This window comes from Heteronotia binoei, chromosome 20, assembly GCF_032191835.1.
Source record: "Heteronotia binoei isolate CCM8104 ecotype False Entrance Well chromosome 20, APGP_CSIRO_Hbin_v1, whole genome shotgun sequence".
Taxonomy (NCBI): Eukaryota; Metazoa; Chordata; class Lepidosauria; order Squamata; family Gekkonidae; genus Heteronotia; species Heteronotia binoei.
Window position 1 is genome coordinate 2,320,140 of NC_083242.1, and position 18,881 is coordinate 2,339,020.

General features: G+C 47.8%; 1 protein-coding gene and 2 non-coding genes across 3 annotated transcripts; all 3 read left to right on the forward strand.

Annotated features, from left to right (window-relative positions):
• Positions 1-984: 984 nt before the first annotated feature.
• Positions 985-1,059, forward strand: TRNAP-CGG (transfer RNA proline (anticodon CGG)). The gene has a single exon. It is a non-coding gene; the product is annotated as a tRNA-Pro (tRNA).
• Positions 1,060-1,128: 69 nt separating this feature from the next.
• On the forward strand, positions 1,129-1,203 carry TRNAP-CGG (transfer RNA proline (anticodon CGG)). The gene has a single exon. It is a non-coding gene; the product is annotated as a tRNA-Pro (tRNA).
• Positions 1,204-7,297: 6,094 nt separating this feature from the next.
• On the forward strand, positions 7,298-13,723 carry GFER (growth factor, augmenter of liver regeneration). Its single transcript, XM_060260691.1, is given in 4 exon segments — positions 7,298-7,501; positions 9,492-9,532; positions 9,535-9,691; positions 13,515-13,723. Coding segments are annotated over 4 exon segments (543 nt in total). The 5' UTR covers positions 7,298-7,319; the 3' UTR covers positions 13,678-13,723.
• Positions 13,724-18,881: the final 5,158 nt, after the last annotated feature.

Genomic DNA, 18,881 nt, shown 5'->3' on the forward strand with positions numbered 1-18,881 from the left:
AAATGGCTGCTTTGGAAGGTGGACTCTTTTGGCATTCTATTCCACTGAAGTCCCTTCCCTCCCCAAGCCCTCTTTCCTCTTCCTCCTCCAACGCTGAAATCTCCAAGTATTTCCCAACTAGGAGCTAATGTCTCTCTTTTCCACCAGCCAAAGTCACTTCTCCATCAGGCGGGGTGTAGAAAAGAAAAGAGCTTAGTGCACCCATAATTGTACATTTCCACCCTAAACACCAGAGACCAGTGTTTTCTCAGGTTTACACTGCAGCGGGGCAAATCGCTGGTTTGCCCCGAGCAAAATGCCGGTGCGGAGCAACGGGTGCGAAATCGCCTGCTTGCTCCGCCCCAAAACGGAAGCCCGCCCCGGACCAACGTGAGTGCGGAATCACCCTGGTTCTAAAAATATTTTGGTTGCCAGGAGACAAAGGGGGCCCACCCACAACTATCAGGTTATCATTTAATTTTTATAAGAAATACATTTTTTTTTCCAAAAATACATACGTGGAAAAAAGGTACAATTAAAACTTTTGCGAAATGTGTGTGTATACATATATATATATTTGCATTTCAAGCATTTGCAGTTCAAACAGAAAATGGCATGAAGATTCTCAGAATAATCTGATTGCAACAGAGCTAGATAGACTGCAGTGGCCCCGTGGCGCAGAGAGGTAAAGCAGCAGTACTGCAGTACTGTGGTCTGAACTCTGCTCATGACATGAGTTCGATTCCGGCGGAAGCTGGAGATATATATATATATATATATATATATATATATATATATATATATATATATATATATATATATATTAGTAATTACAGCGTACATATGTTGTACATATGTTGGGGAGGGATGGTGGCTCAGTGGTAGAGCATCTGCTTGGGAAGCAGAAGGTCCCAGGTTCAATCTCTGGCATCTCCAAAAAAGGGTTCAGGCAAATAGGTGTGAAAAACCTCAGCTTGAGACACTGGAGAGCCACTGCTGGTCAGGGGAGGGATGGTGGCTCAGTGGTAGAGCATCTGCTTCGGAAGCAGAAGGTCCCAGGTTCAATCTCTGGCATCTCCAAAAAAGGGTTCAGGCAAATAGGTGTGAAAAACCTCAGCTTGAGACACTGGAGAGCCACTGCTGGTCAGGGGAGGGATGGTGGCTCAGTGGTAGAGCATCTGCTTCGGAAGCAGAAGGTCCCAGGTTCAATCCCCAGCATCTCCAACTAAAAGGGTCCAGGCAAATAGGTGTGAAAAACCTCAGCTTGAGACACTGGAGAGCCACTGCTGGTCAGGGGAGGGACAGTGGCTTAGTGGTAGAGCATCTGCTTGGGAAGCAGAAGGTCCCAGTTTCAATCCCTGGCATCTCCAAAAAAGGGTCCAGGCAAATAGGTTTGAAAAACCTCAGCTTGAGACCCTGGAGAGCCGCTGCCAGTCTGAGAAGGCAAGACTGACTTTGATGGACCAAAGGTCTGATTCAGTATAAGGCAGTTTCATATGTTCATATGTACATATTATTGGCAGTATACTGTAGATACTAAATGTAAATCCAGATTGCATTTTCTCCAGGGGAGCCGATCTCTGCCAGCTGGAGATCAGTTGGAAAAGCGGGAAATCCCCAGGCCCCACCTGGAGGCTGGCAACCCTGAATGCAACATAAATGTGAGTTGCATTACAGTAATGATACTGAAACGTCTATTATATTTTCAAGGTACTAAAAGGTCATTAAATAAAAATTTGGGGTCTAAAGTTTAAGGGGGCCCACTTCATCAGGTGCCCCCTTGCCATTGGGCCAGCTGACAGCCTGGCCGGTCCGCCACCGCCAGAGAAGTCCGTCCCTTGCGTATTGGGATGCCTTTTGGTTTAAGCCTATGAGATCTGCTACAGTCCAATGGATGTTCGTTGTTACACGAGGCAGCTGCGTTTTGCTTATCTTCTGGAGGAAATCATTAATTTCATCCTGAGGAGTCCGCTCGCCCTCGTTTACATATCCTCCCGGCACCAGGAAACACATCATCGTGGAGATGGGATTTCTTTACGGAAATTCAGGCCTTTGCAGGACCCTAGGAATTCCCCTTATCTCTCGTAAAATCTGGATTGCTTTCCACTCTTTCCACCGGTCCAAACAAGCGTTGGTAGCATTCGCAGTTCAAGCAGAAAATGGCATGAAGATTCTCAGAACAATCTGATTGCAACAGAGCTAGATAGACTGCAGCAGCCCCGTGGCGCAGAATGGGAAAGCAGCAGTACTGAAGTACTGTGGTCCGATCTCTCTGCTCACGACCTGAGTTCGATTCCGGTGGAAGCTGGATTCAGGGAGCCGGCCCAAGGTTGACTCAGCCTTCCATTCTTCCGAGGTCGGTAAAATGAGTCCCCAGCTTGCTGGGGGGAAAGTGTAAAAGACTGGGGAAGGCAATGGCAAACCACCCCATAAAAAGTCTGCTGTGAAAACGTTGTGAAAGCAACATCACCCCAGAGTCGGAAACGACTGGTGCTTGCACAGGGGACCTTTCCTTTCCTTTCCTAATTAGATTGCACCACAGATGGAAAAGAGTACATAGAAAATAAGGGTCTTGTTTTTTTGAAGAAGATGATATTGGATTTATATCCTGTCCTATACTCTGAATCTCAGAGCAGCTCACAATCTCCTTTATCTTCCCCCCCCCATACACACACACAGACACACAACAGACACCCTAAGAGATGGGTAGGGCTGAGAGAGCTCTGACAGAAGCTGTTCTTTCAAGGACAAATCCTACGAGAGCTATGGCTGACCCAAGGCCATCCCAGCAGGTGCAAGTGGAGGAGTGGGAATCAAACCCGGTTCTCCCAGATAAGAGAGCTATGGCTGACCCAAGGCCATTCCAGCAGGTTCAAGTGGAGGAGTGGGGAATCAAACCCGAATCTCCCAGATAAGAGAGCTATGGCTGATCCAAGGCTATTCCAGCAGCTGCAAGTGGAGGAGTGGGGAATCAAACCCGGATCTCCCAGATAAGGGAGCTATGGCTGACCCAAGGCCATTCCAGCAGGTGCAAGTGGAGGAGTGGGGAATCAAACCCGGATCTCTCAGATAAGAGAGCTATGGCTGACCCAAGGCTATTCCAGCAGGTGCAAGTGGAGGAGTGGGGAATCAAACCCAGTTCTCCCAGATACAAGTCCGCACACTTCACCACTACACCAAGGCACCAGTGCAACACACAAATCCATATGATTCCCCCGACAGCTTTACAATCTTGATTCAAGTTAATGCATTGCACTGCCAGCCATTTGAAATGGGGGACCCTGTGTTCTAACATTACGAAGTCGGAGAATGTCTCTCTGTTCCGTTTGTACTATTGTGTTAACCTCTTTCATGAGCCTTCTCCGTTATCTCCCTGCATCAGGTAGGGAACAATTCAATCGTACAATTCCCCTCTCTCCCAGTACCTGCAATCCAAAGCAGAGCGGTTGCAGGAAGCACGTGCTGCCATACGTTGATAGGGCGTACTTGCACATTAAGTACAATTTATTGGCTGTTGTATTCCTTGGCTCCAGCATCAACCTGAAAGGAGACCAAGGCAACCAAGAAATTGGAAGGAGACGGCGGCTGGGAAGGCAGCCGTGAAGGAGCTGGAAAAGTTCCTTCAGTGTGAAGATGTGTCATTGGTGACCAAGGTCAAGTTAATTAGTGCCACAGTGTTCCCCATAACTATATATGGGTGTGAAAATGATGAAGAAACTGACAGGAAGAAAAAGGTAGTAGATCCAGGGGGGCAGCTGTGTTGGTCTGAAGCAGTAGAACAAAGTAGGAGTCAAGCACCACCTTTAAGAGCAACAAAGTTTTATTCAGAATTAAGTTTTCGTATGCACACAGACTTCTTATGCATGCATACTTCTTATGCATACTTTGTATGCATGCATACTGCACCTCAAAAAAGATATAGCATTGGGAAAAGTGCAGAAAAGGGCAACTAGAATGATTAAAGGGTTGGAACACTTTCCCTATGAAGAAAGGTTAAAACAGTTGGGGCTCTTTAGCTTGGAGAAATGTCGACTGTGGGGTGACATGATAGAGGTTTACAAGATTATGCCTGGGATAGAGAAGGTAGAGAAAGAAGTCCTTTTCTCGCTTTCTCACAACACAAAAACTCATGGACACTCAATGAAATTGTTGAGCAGTCGTGTTAGAACGGATAAAAGGAAGTCCTTCTTCACCCAAAGGGTGATTAACATGTGGAATTCACTGCCACAGGAGGTGGTGGCGGCTACAAGCATAGCCAGCTTCAAGAGGGGATTGGATCAACATATGGAGCAGAGGTCCATCAGTGGCTATTTGCGACAGCATATCGTTGGAACTCTCTTTGGGCAAGTGATGCTCTGTGCTCGGCCTTCCTTATGGTCCAGCTCTCACAGCCATACATTACTACTTGGAATACCATCGCTTTGACTATACGAACTTTTGTTGGCAAGGTGATGCCTTTACTTTTTATTTTAGTGCCTAGTTCTCCCAGATAAGAGAGCTATGAGTGACCCAAGGCCATATTTGTCATTGCTGTCCTCCCAAGGAGCAAACGTCTTTTAATTTAACACATACAAGGCCTCTTTCCCCCTTTTATCAGCAGCACAGCCTTGGGAGGGGGGATGCCCATCAACTGCGAATTAATAAACCTCTTTGTGACCTAAGCCATTTCAGGTTGGTGGTCTTGTGTCAGGCTGCCACAGTAACTGCACTGATGGTCTCTGAGCTCTTCTGTAGCCACATCAGGACTGTAAAGCTGTTGGGTGAATCAGTACCTTGTCAGCCCCACAGATTTCAGTAGTTTCTGATCCCATTTAGCATTCCAGGACCAAATGTTCGGTTTGCTTCTGGGGGTACCCTGCCTCTGCGTAAAGGCCAAAGTTTGTTTTCGATTTTGAAGAGTCATTTTAGAAGAAACCTCGACACAGTTCCTGCCTCTTGGCCTCATGGCCCCTCCACGTAAAGCAAACGTTTCTGAAAAGTGCAGTAGGAAAAGGAGGCATTGACGCTGGTGTTCCTCTGGATTAAGAAGGCGGCTGAAATAAAGAAATGGTGCCCTACGTCGCCTGAGCCTTGTGCGTCCCCACCCTTTGTTTGCAGCCTCCCCTACATCTCCCCTTATGCCACAAGAAGCAAAACCCAGACGCCAGAGGTCCTGCCCTGTTTGAGGCAGCGGGAGTTGCCCCCTCGGGAAGCACGAGATCGCGGAAAGATCCTGACTGCTGACATTTGCCAACAAGCGGGTCAGAAATCGTGTACGAGGCGCAAGAAGCGAAGGAGGCGCGCAAAGAAAACAGAAATGGAAAATGAGGTAAGGGTTAGGATAGTGACCACGACAGGTAGAATTAAGAGCTGGTTAATCTTCAGCCTAGGGACGAAACCCTGGCTTCTTTCATGCTACAGGCCACATCTGAAAAATCACACACATTTTGGTCTTGAGTTTGGAAGTGGAGAAATCTGGACCTCGTCCTTCAGCGGAGCCTGTTTGCCAATGTGTGCCATTGCATGATGCTATATCATAGAAATTTTACTCGCATTAAGAAGCCCGTCCTCCAAAGGGTCTTATGGGTGAAGAAACTTGTCTGCCCCAGTCCCACAGTTAAACTGCAGGCTGAGGAGAACCTGCTCTTGTGCAAACGAAACACAACACAGAAGCACAGATTTCAACGCCTCTCCTCCTGAGGAATCAAAGAATCGAGGAGAACCAGATCTCAGCACTAATTATGCTTGTCATTTTATAATTAGATAGTTTATATTAGTAAACTGGAATCATTAGTAGTCTTAGAATTGTGCCAGCAGATAGCGCTGCATGCGAGAACAGGACATAACAGCGAAAAACGTAAAGAATGTACAGTGTGGGGGGACAGTCCTTGATAACTTTTGTTAGATGTACTCAAGGCTTTTTTTTTTTTAGCAGGAACGCACGGGAACGCAGTTCTGGCTGACTTGGTGTCAGAGGGTCTGGCCTAATATGCAAATGAGTCAGATCACCAAGTCTCACAAAATTGATGGCCAGGTCTGATGTATTAAGATTAGGGCTACCATCTTTTGAAAAGGGAAAAAGAGGACATCTTTCCCGACTGACTACTTCAAACAACTGATGACTGTGTCAAATCTCATTTTAAACACCCTACTACTTAGGATGAAGACTTGCCGGCGAAATGGGCTCAGCCTCCCAACCCCAAAAGAGGACATTTTCATTAATTTTTAAAAAGGAGCCCAAAAGAAGGCAGACACCAAAAAAAGAGTTAATGTCCTCTAAAAGAGGATGTCTGGTAACCCTAAAATACATAGAAGATGATAAATAGATGATGATGATGATGATGATGATGATGATGAAGATAGATAGATGATTGATAGATAGATAGATAGATAGATAGATAGATAGATAGATAGATAGATAGATAGATAGATAGATAGATAGATAGATAGATAGATGGATGATGGATAGATGATGGATGGATGGATGGAGGATGGATGGATGGATAGATAGATGGATAGATAGATTGATGGATGGATTGATGGATAGACGGATAGATGATGGATGGATGGATGGATGGATGGATGGATGGATGATAGATAGATGGATAGATGGATAGATGATGGATGGATGGATAGATGGATAGATAGATGATGGATGGATAGATAGATAGATGGATATAGATAAGATGATGGATGGATGGATGGATGGATGGATGGATGGATGGATGGATGGATGGATAGATAGATAGATAGATAGATAGATAGATAGATAGATAGATAGATAGATAGATAGATAGATAGATAGATAGATAGATAGATGATAGATAGATAGATAAACTAAAATTGTCACGGATGAAGGAAATAAATTGCACTGTGCGCGTGCATGCATATATAATAGGTTATAATAATTTTATGTCTCTGTACGAGTGTGTGATTGTGCATATGTGTCAAGTACCCCTGCCACTAGGGATATAGTGGCAAGGGTACTTGACAATATGCACATGCACATGGAGAGACATAACATCACTATAACCTAATTTGTGTGTGTGTGATTGTGTCTATGCACACGGAGTATTATTATTATTATTATTCCTATAATAATAAGTATTATAACCTAATTTGTGCGCGTGTGTAATTGTGTCTATGCGCGCGCGCACATGCGGGGGTATAAAATAATTACAACCTATTTTTGTTCGAGCGTGACTGTGCATATGGAAGCGTAGAGCGCGCATGCGCGTGCAGGCGCAGAGCCCAGGTTCCCGGGCAGCCCCTCCTCCCTCGCCCTCCCTCCCCGCTGCCGTCGCCGTGGCAACCGCCCCTTCCCCTCCGGCCAGGCCCGGCATGCCTTGCGCGCGACCAAGATGGCGGCGCCCAGCGGCAGCGCGGCCCGCCCGGCGCCCGGGTTCCCCTTCCCCCTGCCGGGTGCCGGGGAGGGGGCGGCGGAGGAAGGGCGGCCCCCCAAGAAGAAGAAGCCGCCTTGCCGGGCCTGCACGGACTTCAGGAGCTGGATGCGCGACCAGAAGAAGCAGGCTGCGGCGGTAGGGTTGCCAATCCCCAGGTGGGGGCGGGGGATCCCCCGGATTGGAGGCCCTCCCCCCGCTTCAGGTCATCAGAAAGCGGGGGGAGGGGAGGGGAGGGGGAGGTCTGCTGGGCACTCTGTTGTTCCCTATGGAGATGCATTCCCATAGGAAATAATGGAGAATGGGTCCGCGGGTATCTGGGGCTCTGGGGGGGCTGTCTTTTGAGGTAGAGGCCCCAAATTCGCAGCGTAGCATCTGGTGCCTCTCCCCAAAATACCCTCCAAGTTTCAAAAAGATTGGACCAGGGGGTTCAATTCTGTGTGCCCCAAAAGAAGGTGCCCCTATCCTTCATGATTTCCTATGGAATGAAGGCATTTAAAAGGTGTGCGGTCCCTTTAAATGTGAGGGCCAGAACTCCCTTCAGAGTTCAGTTATGCTTGTCACAACCTTGCTCCTGGCTCCACCCCCAACTTCTCCTGGCTCCACCCCCAAAGTCCCCTGCTATTTCTTGAATTGGACTTGGCAACCCTAAGTGGCGATGAGGGTGGGGAGCAGGGAGGGGGGAGCTCTGCTGGCTTGCTCATGCACTTCCCCAATTGCATTTCCCCCAAATCTAGAGCTGGCAACTTTAATGTTTGCCCCAGAGGGCTGCTCTTTGGCTGTTTTTCCTGTGTGGAAAAGTACCTTTCAAACTGCCTGGAAGAAGTCCCCAGTGACAAATGTTCTTTGCCTTGAGCCAGATTTATATTTCAGCCTTTGGGTTTCTATATTTTAATTACTGCAACCAACAACACCTAACCTTATCCTCTTTACAGTTGTCATTGTTTTTGAAACTATACTAAAAGTGTTGTAGTGTATAAATATATATGAGTTATAGCTGTCGTAAGAGCCCTGTGGTGCAGTGTTGAGCTGCAGTACTGCAGTCCTAAGCTCTGCTCACGAGTCACAACCTGAGTTCGATCCCCGGTGGAAGCTGGGTTTTCAGGTAGCCGGCAAGAGGTTGACTCAGCCTTCCATCCTTCTGCGGTCGGTAAAATGAGGTCCGGAAAGTGTAGATGACTGGGGAAGGCAATGGCAAACCACCCCGTAAAAAGTCTGCCGGGAAAACGTCGTGAAAGCAACGTTACCCCAGAGTTGGAAACGACTGGTGCTTGCACAGGGGACCTTTCCTATAGCTGTCATTCAGCCATTGGGCCTCCGAAGTAAGGTCCCTAAAGGAGCTTAACAGGTCATTCTCCATTGTGTTGTTGAGGGGGCTCCTCATCATTTATAGGCTGGCTGACGTCTCATCCATGTTGTGTAACTGCCATGTTTTGTTATATTTGTAGTTTTATAACAGTATTTTATGCCTTCTATGTGTGATTTTATGGACAGTTTTAATTTTGCATGATTTTACTGCTTTAAATGCTGGCTTAGGCAGTGAATCAATAATTTATTTTTTTAAGGGAAGAAACAAAGAGGTCTGGGCAGGGTTTTTAGTTTATCCTTGTTTTAACACAAATTTTACATCTTCAGTGTCAGTGTCTTAAAGTCTGTGATCGTATTTTATGTATATTTTAGGTGGTATCGTGTTTAGTGTATAATAATCATTGCATATCACCTTTTATTGATTATGAATTGGACTTTAATGAATTGTTTGCTGGTCTATGACTGTTATAAATAAAAAGTAATAATATAGCTGTCATCCCATCCCCAAATTACTTATTAGTTGAGTTTCTAAGAGATTGTACCCCAGTCTATTCTATTTCCGGGACAAAAGTTCCACCAGTTTAAACTGTGATTCCTCTTTTCCGGATATTGCGTATCCAGGTGGCACGAAAGTTTGGGTGAAGGTAGTTTGCGGTGGCAGTGCTGACGGGGTGGGGGAGGGGCAACCTGGACCAGGTCTCCAGTGACTACTCTTGAACTTGAACGGTTTGTGAACTTGCTCAGGGGATACCATGTCTTTTGCTGTTTGCTTCCTTTCGCCAGCTGGCTGCTCACCCGTAATGTTTTTCCCGACCCAGGAAGCAGGAGCGGAAGAAAGGAGCCGCGCCCTGATTGCCCACTAGACAGAGAGAGCTGGGGAGAAGTTCCTGGGCTTTTCTTCACACCATGGCGGCGTATTACCCTGACCGGCCTAGTAAAAGCCAGCAGCAAGAGATGCTGCAGTTCATCCACTTGTTTTCCAGGGTTTTCCCTTGTGAGGAGTGCGCATCAGATGTGAGAGAGAGGTGAGTGTGGTCGTCTTGAGCTGTTGAAATTGCACTTGTCTTGAACATAAGAGAAGCCATGTTGGATCAGGCCAATGGCCCATCCAGTCCAACACTCTGTGTCACACAATGGCCAAAAAACCCAAGTACCATCAGGAGGTCCACCAGTGGGGCCAGGACTACTAGAAGCCCTCCCACTGTGCCCTCCCCACAAGCACCAAGAATACAGAGCATCACTGCCCCAGACAGAAGAACATAAGAGAAGCCATGTTGGATCAGGCCAGGGGCCCATCCAGTGCAACTCTCTGTGGTCACACAGGGGCCAAAACCCCAAGTGCCATCAGGAGGTCCATCAGTGGGGCCAGGACTACTAGAAGCCCCTCCCACTGTGCCCCCCCCCCCCCCACAAGCACCAAGAAGACAGAGCATCACTACCCCAGACATTGGAATTCTGGAGCCAGGTATTTATTATTGTTGACTATATTTGTACCCTGGCTTTCTCCCCAAGGGTAGCTCACCTTGTTTGCCTCTCCTCCGTTTTATCTTCACAACAATCCCGTGAGGTAGGTTAGGCTGAGAGTGTGTGACTGGCCCAGGGTTCTCCAGCCAGCTTCCATGGCAGAACGGGTATTCAAACGCAACTCCGGATCATGAAAACGAAGCAACCGTCCACCTCGTCTCTTATTTTGAATACTTTTGCTATTTTACCCCCCCTCCTCCTCCCAATTCTGGTATTGCTAGGATAGCACATAAGAAGAGCCCTGCTGGGCCAGACCAGTGGATGGATCTGAATGCGGAGGCTCCTCTCAGCCGCCATGGCTAATGCCCACTGACAGATTTATCCTCCGCGAATCGATCTGATTCTCTTTCAAAGCCGTTGCCAGCGGTGCAGCTGTTTTACCTGTCATGTCCACTAGGGAGCAGACGTGCATCAGACAATGGCGTACAGCAGGAGAAATTATTGCACAGAAACGAAACAGGATGAGCCCAACGTGTCTGAACTCTTGTTTTTCTTGAGCAGCTCACATGCCTCGCTTCTGGCAGTAAAGCTCGCTTTTAGGAATGTGGCTCTGTTAAGTGCAGCGTGGGTAATTGTGGTGTCCTGGTTTAAAGCATTGGAATAGGATCTGGGATGCCTGGGTTCAAAACCTCACTCTGTTATGGAATTTCACTGGGTCACGTTGGTCCGGTCCCAGGCTCTGAGCCTAACCTATATCACAGGGTTGTTGTGAGGATAAAATGGAGGAGAAGAGAATGACATTAATTGCTTTGGGCTCCCATTGAAGAGAAAGGCAGGGTAGAAATGGAAGTCAACAAAATAAAACTTCTGCCCTGCAATATAATCTAGGCTCTTCCCCTTTAAAAAAAAATCATGGCGGTATAAAATCTACCCTAATTTGCTTCGAGTGACTCCAGCAAGAAAGAGTGTGAATTTCAGAGGGTAGCATTTTGTTCTGCTATGGAGTAGTTAGATTTGAGTCCGGTGGCAACGTACGGACCACCAAGAGTTTCAGGGTTTCGGCTTTCGAGAGGAACAAAGAGCCAGTTCGGTGTAGTGGTTGAGTGCACGGACTCTAATCTGGGAGAGCCGGGTTTGATTCCTCACTCCTCCACATACAGCTGCTGGTATGACCTCGGGCCAGCCACGTTCTCTCAGCAGTTCCAAAAGAGCTGCCTTAGCTCCACCGACCGCACAGGCAGCGTTCCCTCTAAGCTGAGTTCGTGTGAGCCGGCTCACAGTTTTTTTAGCCTCTGGCTCACACATTTTTGTCTTAGCTCAGCCAGCTCAGGAAGGATGACCCCAGAGCGCACTTAAGTTATGCAGGAGCTCACAACTTTAGTGCCACCAAGTAGAATTTTTGCTCACAAGACTCCACAGCTTAGAGAGAGCATTGCTCACAGGGTGGCTGTTGTGGGGAGAGGGAGGGGAGAAGATTGTAAACCGCTCTGAGACTCCGAGTGAAGGGTGGGGTATAAATCCAATCTATATCTCCTCTCCCTTCCTTCTCTCTTGTCTGACAAAGGGAGTTTGACTCCCTTTGGGCCTCCAGCCTGCTACTGGACTCAAATCTAACCACGACCGTAAAGTGGTCTAAGGTGGCACTGCGCCAGCACCCTTTCTGCTACACTGTGGATCAAAAAAAAAGGAACACAGAGACATACAATTCCTTTGGAGAAGGTGCTGATGTGCACACTATTTGGCTACCACCAGTGAGAGAAGACTTGGGGGTTCAAGACACGGTTTGGATGCAGAGTGTGGGAATGTGCACAGAGAGAAATGTTAGAGCGACACATGCTCCTTGGTTTCCAGTTTGACTTGGGAAACCCATCAGTCACTGCTTGCTGGGGTGCGTACGGCTGTAATCGGTGATGTATACCGCACAGTTGGTTGTGTGTTAGTAATACAGCGAATATAGATGATGATGATGATGATATTGGATTTATATCCCGCCCTTCACTCTGAATCTCAAAAGTGTCAGAGTGGTTCACAACCTCCTTTATCTCCTTCCCCCATGACAGAAACCCTGTGAGGTGGGTGGGGCTGGAGAGGGGTCTCACAGCAGCTGCCCTTTCAAGGACAACCTCTGCCAGAGCTCTGGCTGACCCAAGGCCATGGCAGCAGGTACATGTGGAGGAGTGGGGAATCAAACCCGGTTCTCTCAAATAAGAGTCCGCAGACTTCACCACTATGCCAAACGGGCATCCCAACAACGTTCCTTTAACCCTGATTCAGCTCTTCTCCACACACTCAGCTCTCTGCCCCCCAATGCCTAGTCACACGCATTGGCCTTCATCCGGCCTCCAGAACTGGGCGCTGATTGCCTGGTGGGGAAGAAGAAGACATTGGATTTATATTCTTCCCTCCACTCAGAGTCTCAGAGCAGCTCACCATCTCCTTTATTTTCCTCCCCCACAACAGACACCCTGTGAGGTGGGTGGGGCTGAGAGGGCTCTCCCAGAAGCTGCCCTTTCAAGGACAACCTCTGCCAGAGCTCTGGCTGACCCAAAGCCATTCCAGCAAGCTGCAGGTGGAGGAGCGGGAATCAAAACCCGTTTCTCCCAGGGAAGAGTCCGCATACTTAATCACTGCATCAAACTGGCTAGAAGAAGAAGATGATGATATTGGATTTATATCCCACCCTATACACAGAATCTCAGATCAGCTCACAGTCTCCTTTACCTCCCCCCCCCCGCCCACAACAGACACCCTGTGAGGTGGGTGGGGCTGAGAGAGTTCTGACAGAAGCTGCCCTTTCAGGGACAACTCCTGCGAGAGCTATGGCTGACTCAAGGCCATTCCAGCAGGTGCAAGTGGAGGAGTGGGGAATCAAACCCGGTTCTCCCAGGTAAGAGTCCGCACACTTAACCACTGCACCAAACTGGCTCGAAGAAGAAGATGATATTGGATTTATATCCCACCCTATACACAGAATCTCAGATCTGCTCACAGTCTCCTTTACCTCCCCCCCCCCCACGCCACAACAGACACCCTGTGAGGTGGGTGGGGCTAAGAGAGCTCTGACAAAAGCTGCCCTTTCAGGGACAACTCCTGCGAGAGCTATGGCTGACCCAAGGCCATTCCAGCAGGTGCAAGTGGAATAGTGGGGAATCAAACCCGGTTCTCCCAGATAAGAGTCCACACACTTAACCACTATACCAAATTGCTAATAAGAATTAAACTTGGTTAATTGCTCACACACATCCCAGGAATGTGCCCATGTGACAAACTTCTGGACTAGTTCTTGAGTCACACTCATGGCTTCCCAATTAAATGCAACAGGCTAGAAACAATTCATGCAAGGGAAATGTCATCTGCCCCTTTGGTTTCCCCCCTTTTGTGCAGAATCCGGCGAAACGAGCCTGATGCCACCAGCAGACGAAACTTGAGCCAGTGGTTTTGCCGGCTTCACAACGAAGTGAACCAGAAGCTGGGGAAACCCGCATTCGACTGCTCCCTCGTAGACGAGCGCTGGCGAGACGGCTGGAAGGATGGGTCATGTGATTAGGTCACCCTGCGGGAAGTGAAACAGAACTCCGTGTGATTAAAAAACAAAAAAAGGCGCAATTGCACTGACGAGGAACACAATCAGTCCTGGGACGAGGGGAGCTTGCTGAGGCACCCGAGGGTGCTTTTGGGGTGGGGGTTGGTGTGACTGAGGCAGGGAGCACAGTGGGTCTCCTCATCGTCAGTGAGAACTCACCGTTTTAATTGGAATCTTGCATCCACTGGCTTTCTGCTTGTGGTTGTAGTGTATTCCAACTCTGTTGTCTTTTCCAACCGCCATCCAGAGTGCCTTAAAAACCTAGGCAGTTTCTCAGGCTTGTGGGATAGCGAGGAGGGGCGGGGGGACAGCCTTTTACCTCCCTCTGTGCAGCCCCTGCTCTGGGCTGAATAATCCTTTCAGAGGTTTCTTATCTATGCCTCCTTCCCCCGCCCCCCCCCCCCTAGGACTGATAACTTCCCCATCCTTTCGTTCCTTAACAACTGCCCGATCAGCAAACCTGCCTTCAACCATCCCATTTCTTTCCCTGATCTATGTAATTCGAACACTTTTTTAAAAAAAAAAATCACTCTCTTGGAGATTCTGCAGCAGTAATTGAATCACTCCGGAACTGGTCCTCCGGGCTCTCCTGAGGGGTTGTTTTTCTCTCATGTCATGCCTTTGATTTCCCGGTGGGTTACTTGGTGTACCGATGCCAGAATGTATGAGATTGTAGGTTTCGGTCATTCTTCTTGCTTGCTGAAATCCCGAGGGGAAGGAAGATAAAATCATTTCATTGCGGGATCCGGTCTCTCATTTCAACTGTTCCGATGTTATCCTTTGCATTTCTCTCTCTGTTCAGCTGGGCAAAGAGGGGGAAACCCTAAACAAATCATGAAAAGCACAAAGAAGTTATGATTATGTACGCTCATGTTAGTGTGTTGAAACAAGAAAGAGACGTTCATGCAGGTTATATGCGTTCTGGGACCTTTGTGCACCAAAGAGCTCACTGTCCATGCAAGATGGGTTGGGCTCCCGTTGTGTGTCGAATGCAAATCCTGCTGGCGTGACTGAGCCAGGGTTGCTGCAAGGTACCGGCTGGAGAGAACCACACCTGTCTCTTGTATCCTTCTGAAGATTTGGGGATTGAGAGAGATCTCGGGCCGCAGGCCTGCGAGCAAGCAAGAGGGAACATTTATCCACATAATACCAGTGGCTTGCACAGCGTCAGTTCAGCAGCGGTATAAAAATGGGGCAAACTTTGGTTCCAAGCGGTTGTCACTGTATAGAGGCGATTATATGAAGACCGTAAATGAAGTTAGGAGAGGCATTTCTCTCCCAAGGGATGGAAGTAGCTACTCCAGCTGTTTGGTTTGTAACAGAAATATAAGGATTCTATTACAAGCAAACCCCTCCCTCACCCCCTCCCGATCCTAACCAGGGAATCATTTTTGATCCCCCTCTAGGATAATTTGCCAGTGTACCTCTTGCGCTTTTGGCCTCCGTGGCATCTTCAGGCAGGGGTCTGAGAATTCTGCCTGGCCTCTCGCGAAAGCTGCCTGAAGCGGGGCCCAAAAGGCTACGGATGAAAAAACATTTTTTGAACGGCTCTGTGTGATTGGGTTTTTTTTTAAAAGACGTCTCAGTTTATTAGCGAGGGTGTTGTTTGTTCAATCGCACTCGATGAAATGACAGATGTGCAGCGTGTCTGAAAATACATTTATTTCCTGTCTGGTGACCGAACAATAAAGTTAAACATTTCATTTCTCTTCTGCTTCAGTTTTTTTTTCCCGATAGGATTATATTGCTCGGTGTGTGTTTGGGGAACAGATGATAGACCTATCTCCGTGCCAGCTTTGCATAACATTTTAGGGCACTTACTAAGGTTGGAGAGAAATGGAGGTATTGAATTATTTATTTAAAATGTGTGTTAGCTGCCTTCCCTGCATTCCGGGACTCTAAGCAGCTTGCAATGTAAACCAAGTAACCATAAAAGTACGTTTAAAAAAACCCCCCACCATTTAAAAGACAGCCAATATGTAGAAGAACTAGATGAATCAAATGCTGTTTGAAACAAAGCAATCTTCAGCCACCTCTGAATGATCCAAAATGAGGGGGCCAGTTGCACCTCCCGGGGAGGGGGGGAGTGTTGCATACTTGTGGGGTCACCACTGAAAAGGCCCTCTCCAGTGAGCCCACCAGGTGAATTTTGATAACCTCCAGATCTCAAGAGGTCATAGTTCCACAAAACGCTGCCTTAGTTAGGCCACCCCTGGAGTCTTGTGTGCAGTTCTGAAGGCCTCCCTTCAAGAAGGATGTGGACGGAATGGGGTGGGTGTAGAGGAGAGCGATGAGCAGAGGAGAGGACTCAAAATAACAGGTTTAAATTGAAGTGTGGGAAGGTATTATTAGGAAAAACTTTTACAGGAAGAGTTGTTCCACACGAATCGGCTCCCGAGGGAAGTGGTTAGCTCCCCTCTCACTGGCAATCTTTAAGCAGTGGCTGGATGAACAATTGCCAGGGATGTTGTCGGCTGATCCTGCACTGGGCAGAGGGTTGGACTAGATGGCCTCTGTGGAACCTTCCAACTGTGACTGATGGGACGATCAGGACGCTCTTGCCCTGTGATCTGAATTCCTGGGCAGGAAAGTGGGAGAGAAAATGTTTCTTCAGATCCTCCGGTCCCAACCCCCATAGGGCTTTAAAGGTCAAAACCAACCCCAATTAACAGGTTTGCTGGAAAAGATGATCTTCTCTCCGTTTGTGCCCAACATGAAGTGAGGGGAAAAACAGCAAAACAAAGGCAACCCGCAACCTACAAAATTAGTGCCTTGGTGTAGTGGTTAAGTGTGCGAACTCTTATCTGGGAGAACCAGGTTTGATTCCTCACTCCTCCACTTGCAGCTGCTGGGATGGCCTTGGGTCAGCCATAGCTCTGGCAGAGGTTGTCCTTGAAAGGGCAGCTGCTGTGAGAGCCCTCTCCAGCCCCACCCACCTCACAGGGTGTCTGTTGTGGGGGAAGAAGCTAAAGGAGATTGTGAGCCGCTCTGAGACTCTTTGGAGTGGAGGGCGGGATATAAATCCAATATCATCATCTTCTTAAGATGCTCTCCTTCATGAATCTGTTTAATCCCTTTTTAAAGCTATTTATTCGTGTGGCTATCACTACTTCCTCTGGCAATGAATTCCACATGTCAACCACTGCCTGTGTAAAGTCATATTTCCTTTTGTCTGTCATGAACTTACTGCTCATCAGCTTCATTGGGTGCCCTGTTCCAGTCTTTTGGGAGAGGGACAAAAATTCTTCTTTGTCCGTTCTCTTTACCCCATGCATAATTTTATAATCTACTATCATGTCCTCCCCTCAGTAATCTCTTTTCTAAACTGAAGACTCCCAGACTTTTAGAGATGGCATGGCCTGTCTGTGAATTCCTGAGGGCTGCCATATTTCTTGAGGGTATTCCAGGGACTAGAAAGGGAAAACAGTAGGCTGTGGTTGAGATGTTCAACTATAATCTGCAGTCTTCGATAAACTGATAAAAACGACCACACTTGGGGTCTCCGACTTCTTTGAGCCTGTGGGCACTTTTGGAATTCTGACACTGGGTGGTGAGTGCAACCCAAAATGGCTGCCATTGGAGGTGGAGCCGACCACAAAATGGCTGCCACTGGAGGTGGAGCCACAGACACAGAATGCTGGGGAGAAGAGGTAATTTTAAAAATACACTGGGACAGAAGAGAGAGAGATACCAACACTTGGTGGGCACCAGGAAAGGTGGTGTTGGATGCTGTTTGAGGGGGGGGGGATCCTTGGGACTACACCAGAGGTCCCAAAACTTATTTGGCCTAATGCCCCCTTTTCAGAAAAAAAAATACTCAGCGCCCCCCTGAAAATCTTCAACTCCAATTAGTGCAATGGGAAGATGCCACTACTGAGCCTCTTTCAACCCCAAAGCAGCAGGTAGCCATAAAATGGGGTGCTCCTTGGAAGCCTCTGACAAGCGCAGGCAATGTTTGCCCTGCAAAGAAAAGCATTGGCATGGCAGCTCCACCCGGGGCTCTCAGCTTGCCTGCTGGCTGGCACAATCGTGCCACATGGGAAGGGGGTGCCCAGCATTACCCCCCTGGCAGGGTGGCACCCTAGGTGGTTGCCTTCCCCCTTCTACTCCCACGCACTGGTCCTACAGAAGACACTGTCTGGGGCATTGCAGTTGGCTGAAATCAACAGAAGCAACCACCTGGTAACCAGAGGACTGTAAGAAACTTGATGCTCTGCAGAAAAGCTCGTGAGGAGAAAGCTACAGGTTGGAATTCTTCAGGGAAGTTTGTACAATTGCCTCAGTGCTTCCGCTGTCCTGACTTGAACTGTATTGCTAAGAGAGAAACTGCAAGCAACCTTGAGAAGCTGCTAGCTGTAGCAAGTATTGGCTAGGATAGACTAGTAAGGTTTTTTGTTTTTGTGTTTCTTGTTTGTACACCTCTTTTTTTTTTTTAATTCTGTCTTGTAAATAAATGGCATCCTTCTTATATTTTAATTGGAAGGTGTTCTGGTCCTCATAATTGGGCGAATTCACACTAAGTAGCAGACAAAAGAAGAGCCCCGTGGCGCAGAGTGGTAAAGCTGCAGTACTGCAGTCGGAGCCCTCTGCTCACGACCTGAGTTCGATCCCAGCGGAAGCTGGTTCAGGTAGCTGGCTCCAGGTCGACTCAGTCTTCCATCCTTCTGAGGACGGTAAAATGAGTCCCCAGCCTTGCTGGGGGAAAAGTGTAGAGGACTGGGGAAGGCAATGGCAAACCACCCCGTAAAAAGTCTGCCGTGAAAACACTGTGAAAGCAACGTCACCCCAGAGTCGAAAATGACTGGTGCTTGCACAGGGGACTACCTTTACCTTTTAGCAGACAAAAAGGAACCCCCTATTTTTGTTAATTTCCTCTAAATAAGAATTTTGGACCTCTCCCAGAAACGTGATGTTTTGACACCTCACACTCTTCTCTTCTCTTCTCTTCTCTTCTCTTCTCTTCTCTTCTCTTCTCTTCTCTTCTCTTCTCTTCTCTCTCTCTCTTCTCTCTCTTCTCTCTCTTTCTCTTCTCTTCTCTCTCTATTTCTCTTCTCTCTCTCTCTCTCTTTCTCTTCTCTTCTCTTCTCTTCTCTTCTCTTCTCTTCTCTTCTCTTCTCTTCTCTTCTCTTCTCTTCTCTTCTCTTCTCCTTCTCTTCTCTTCTCTTCTC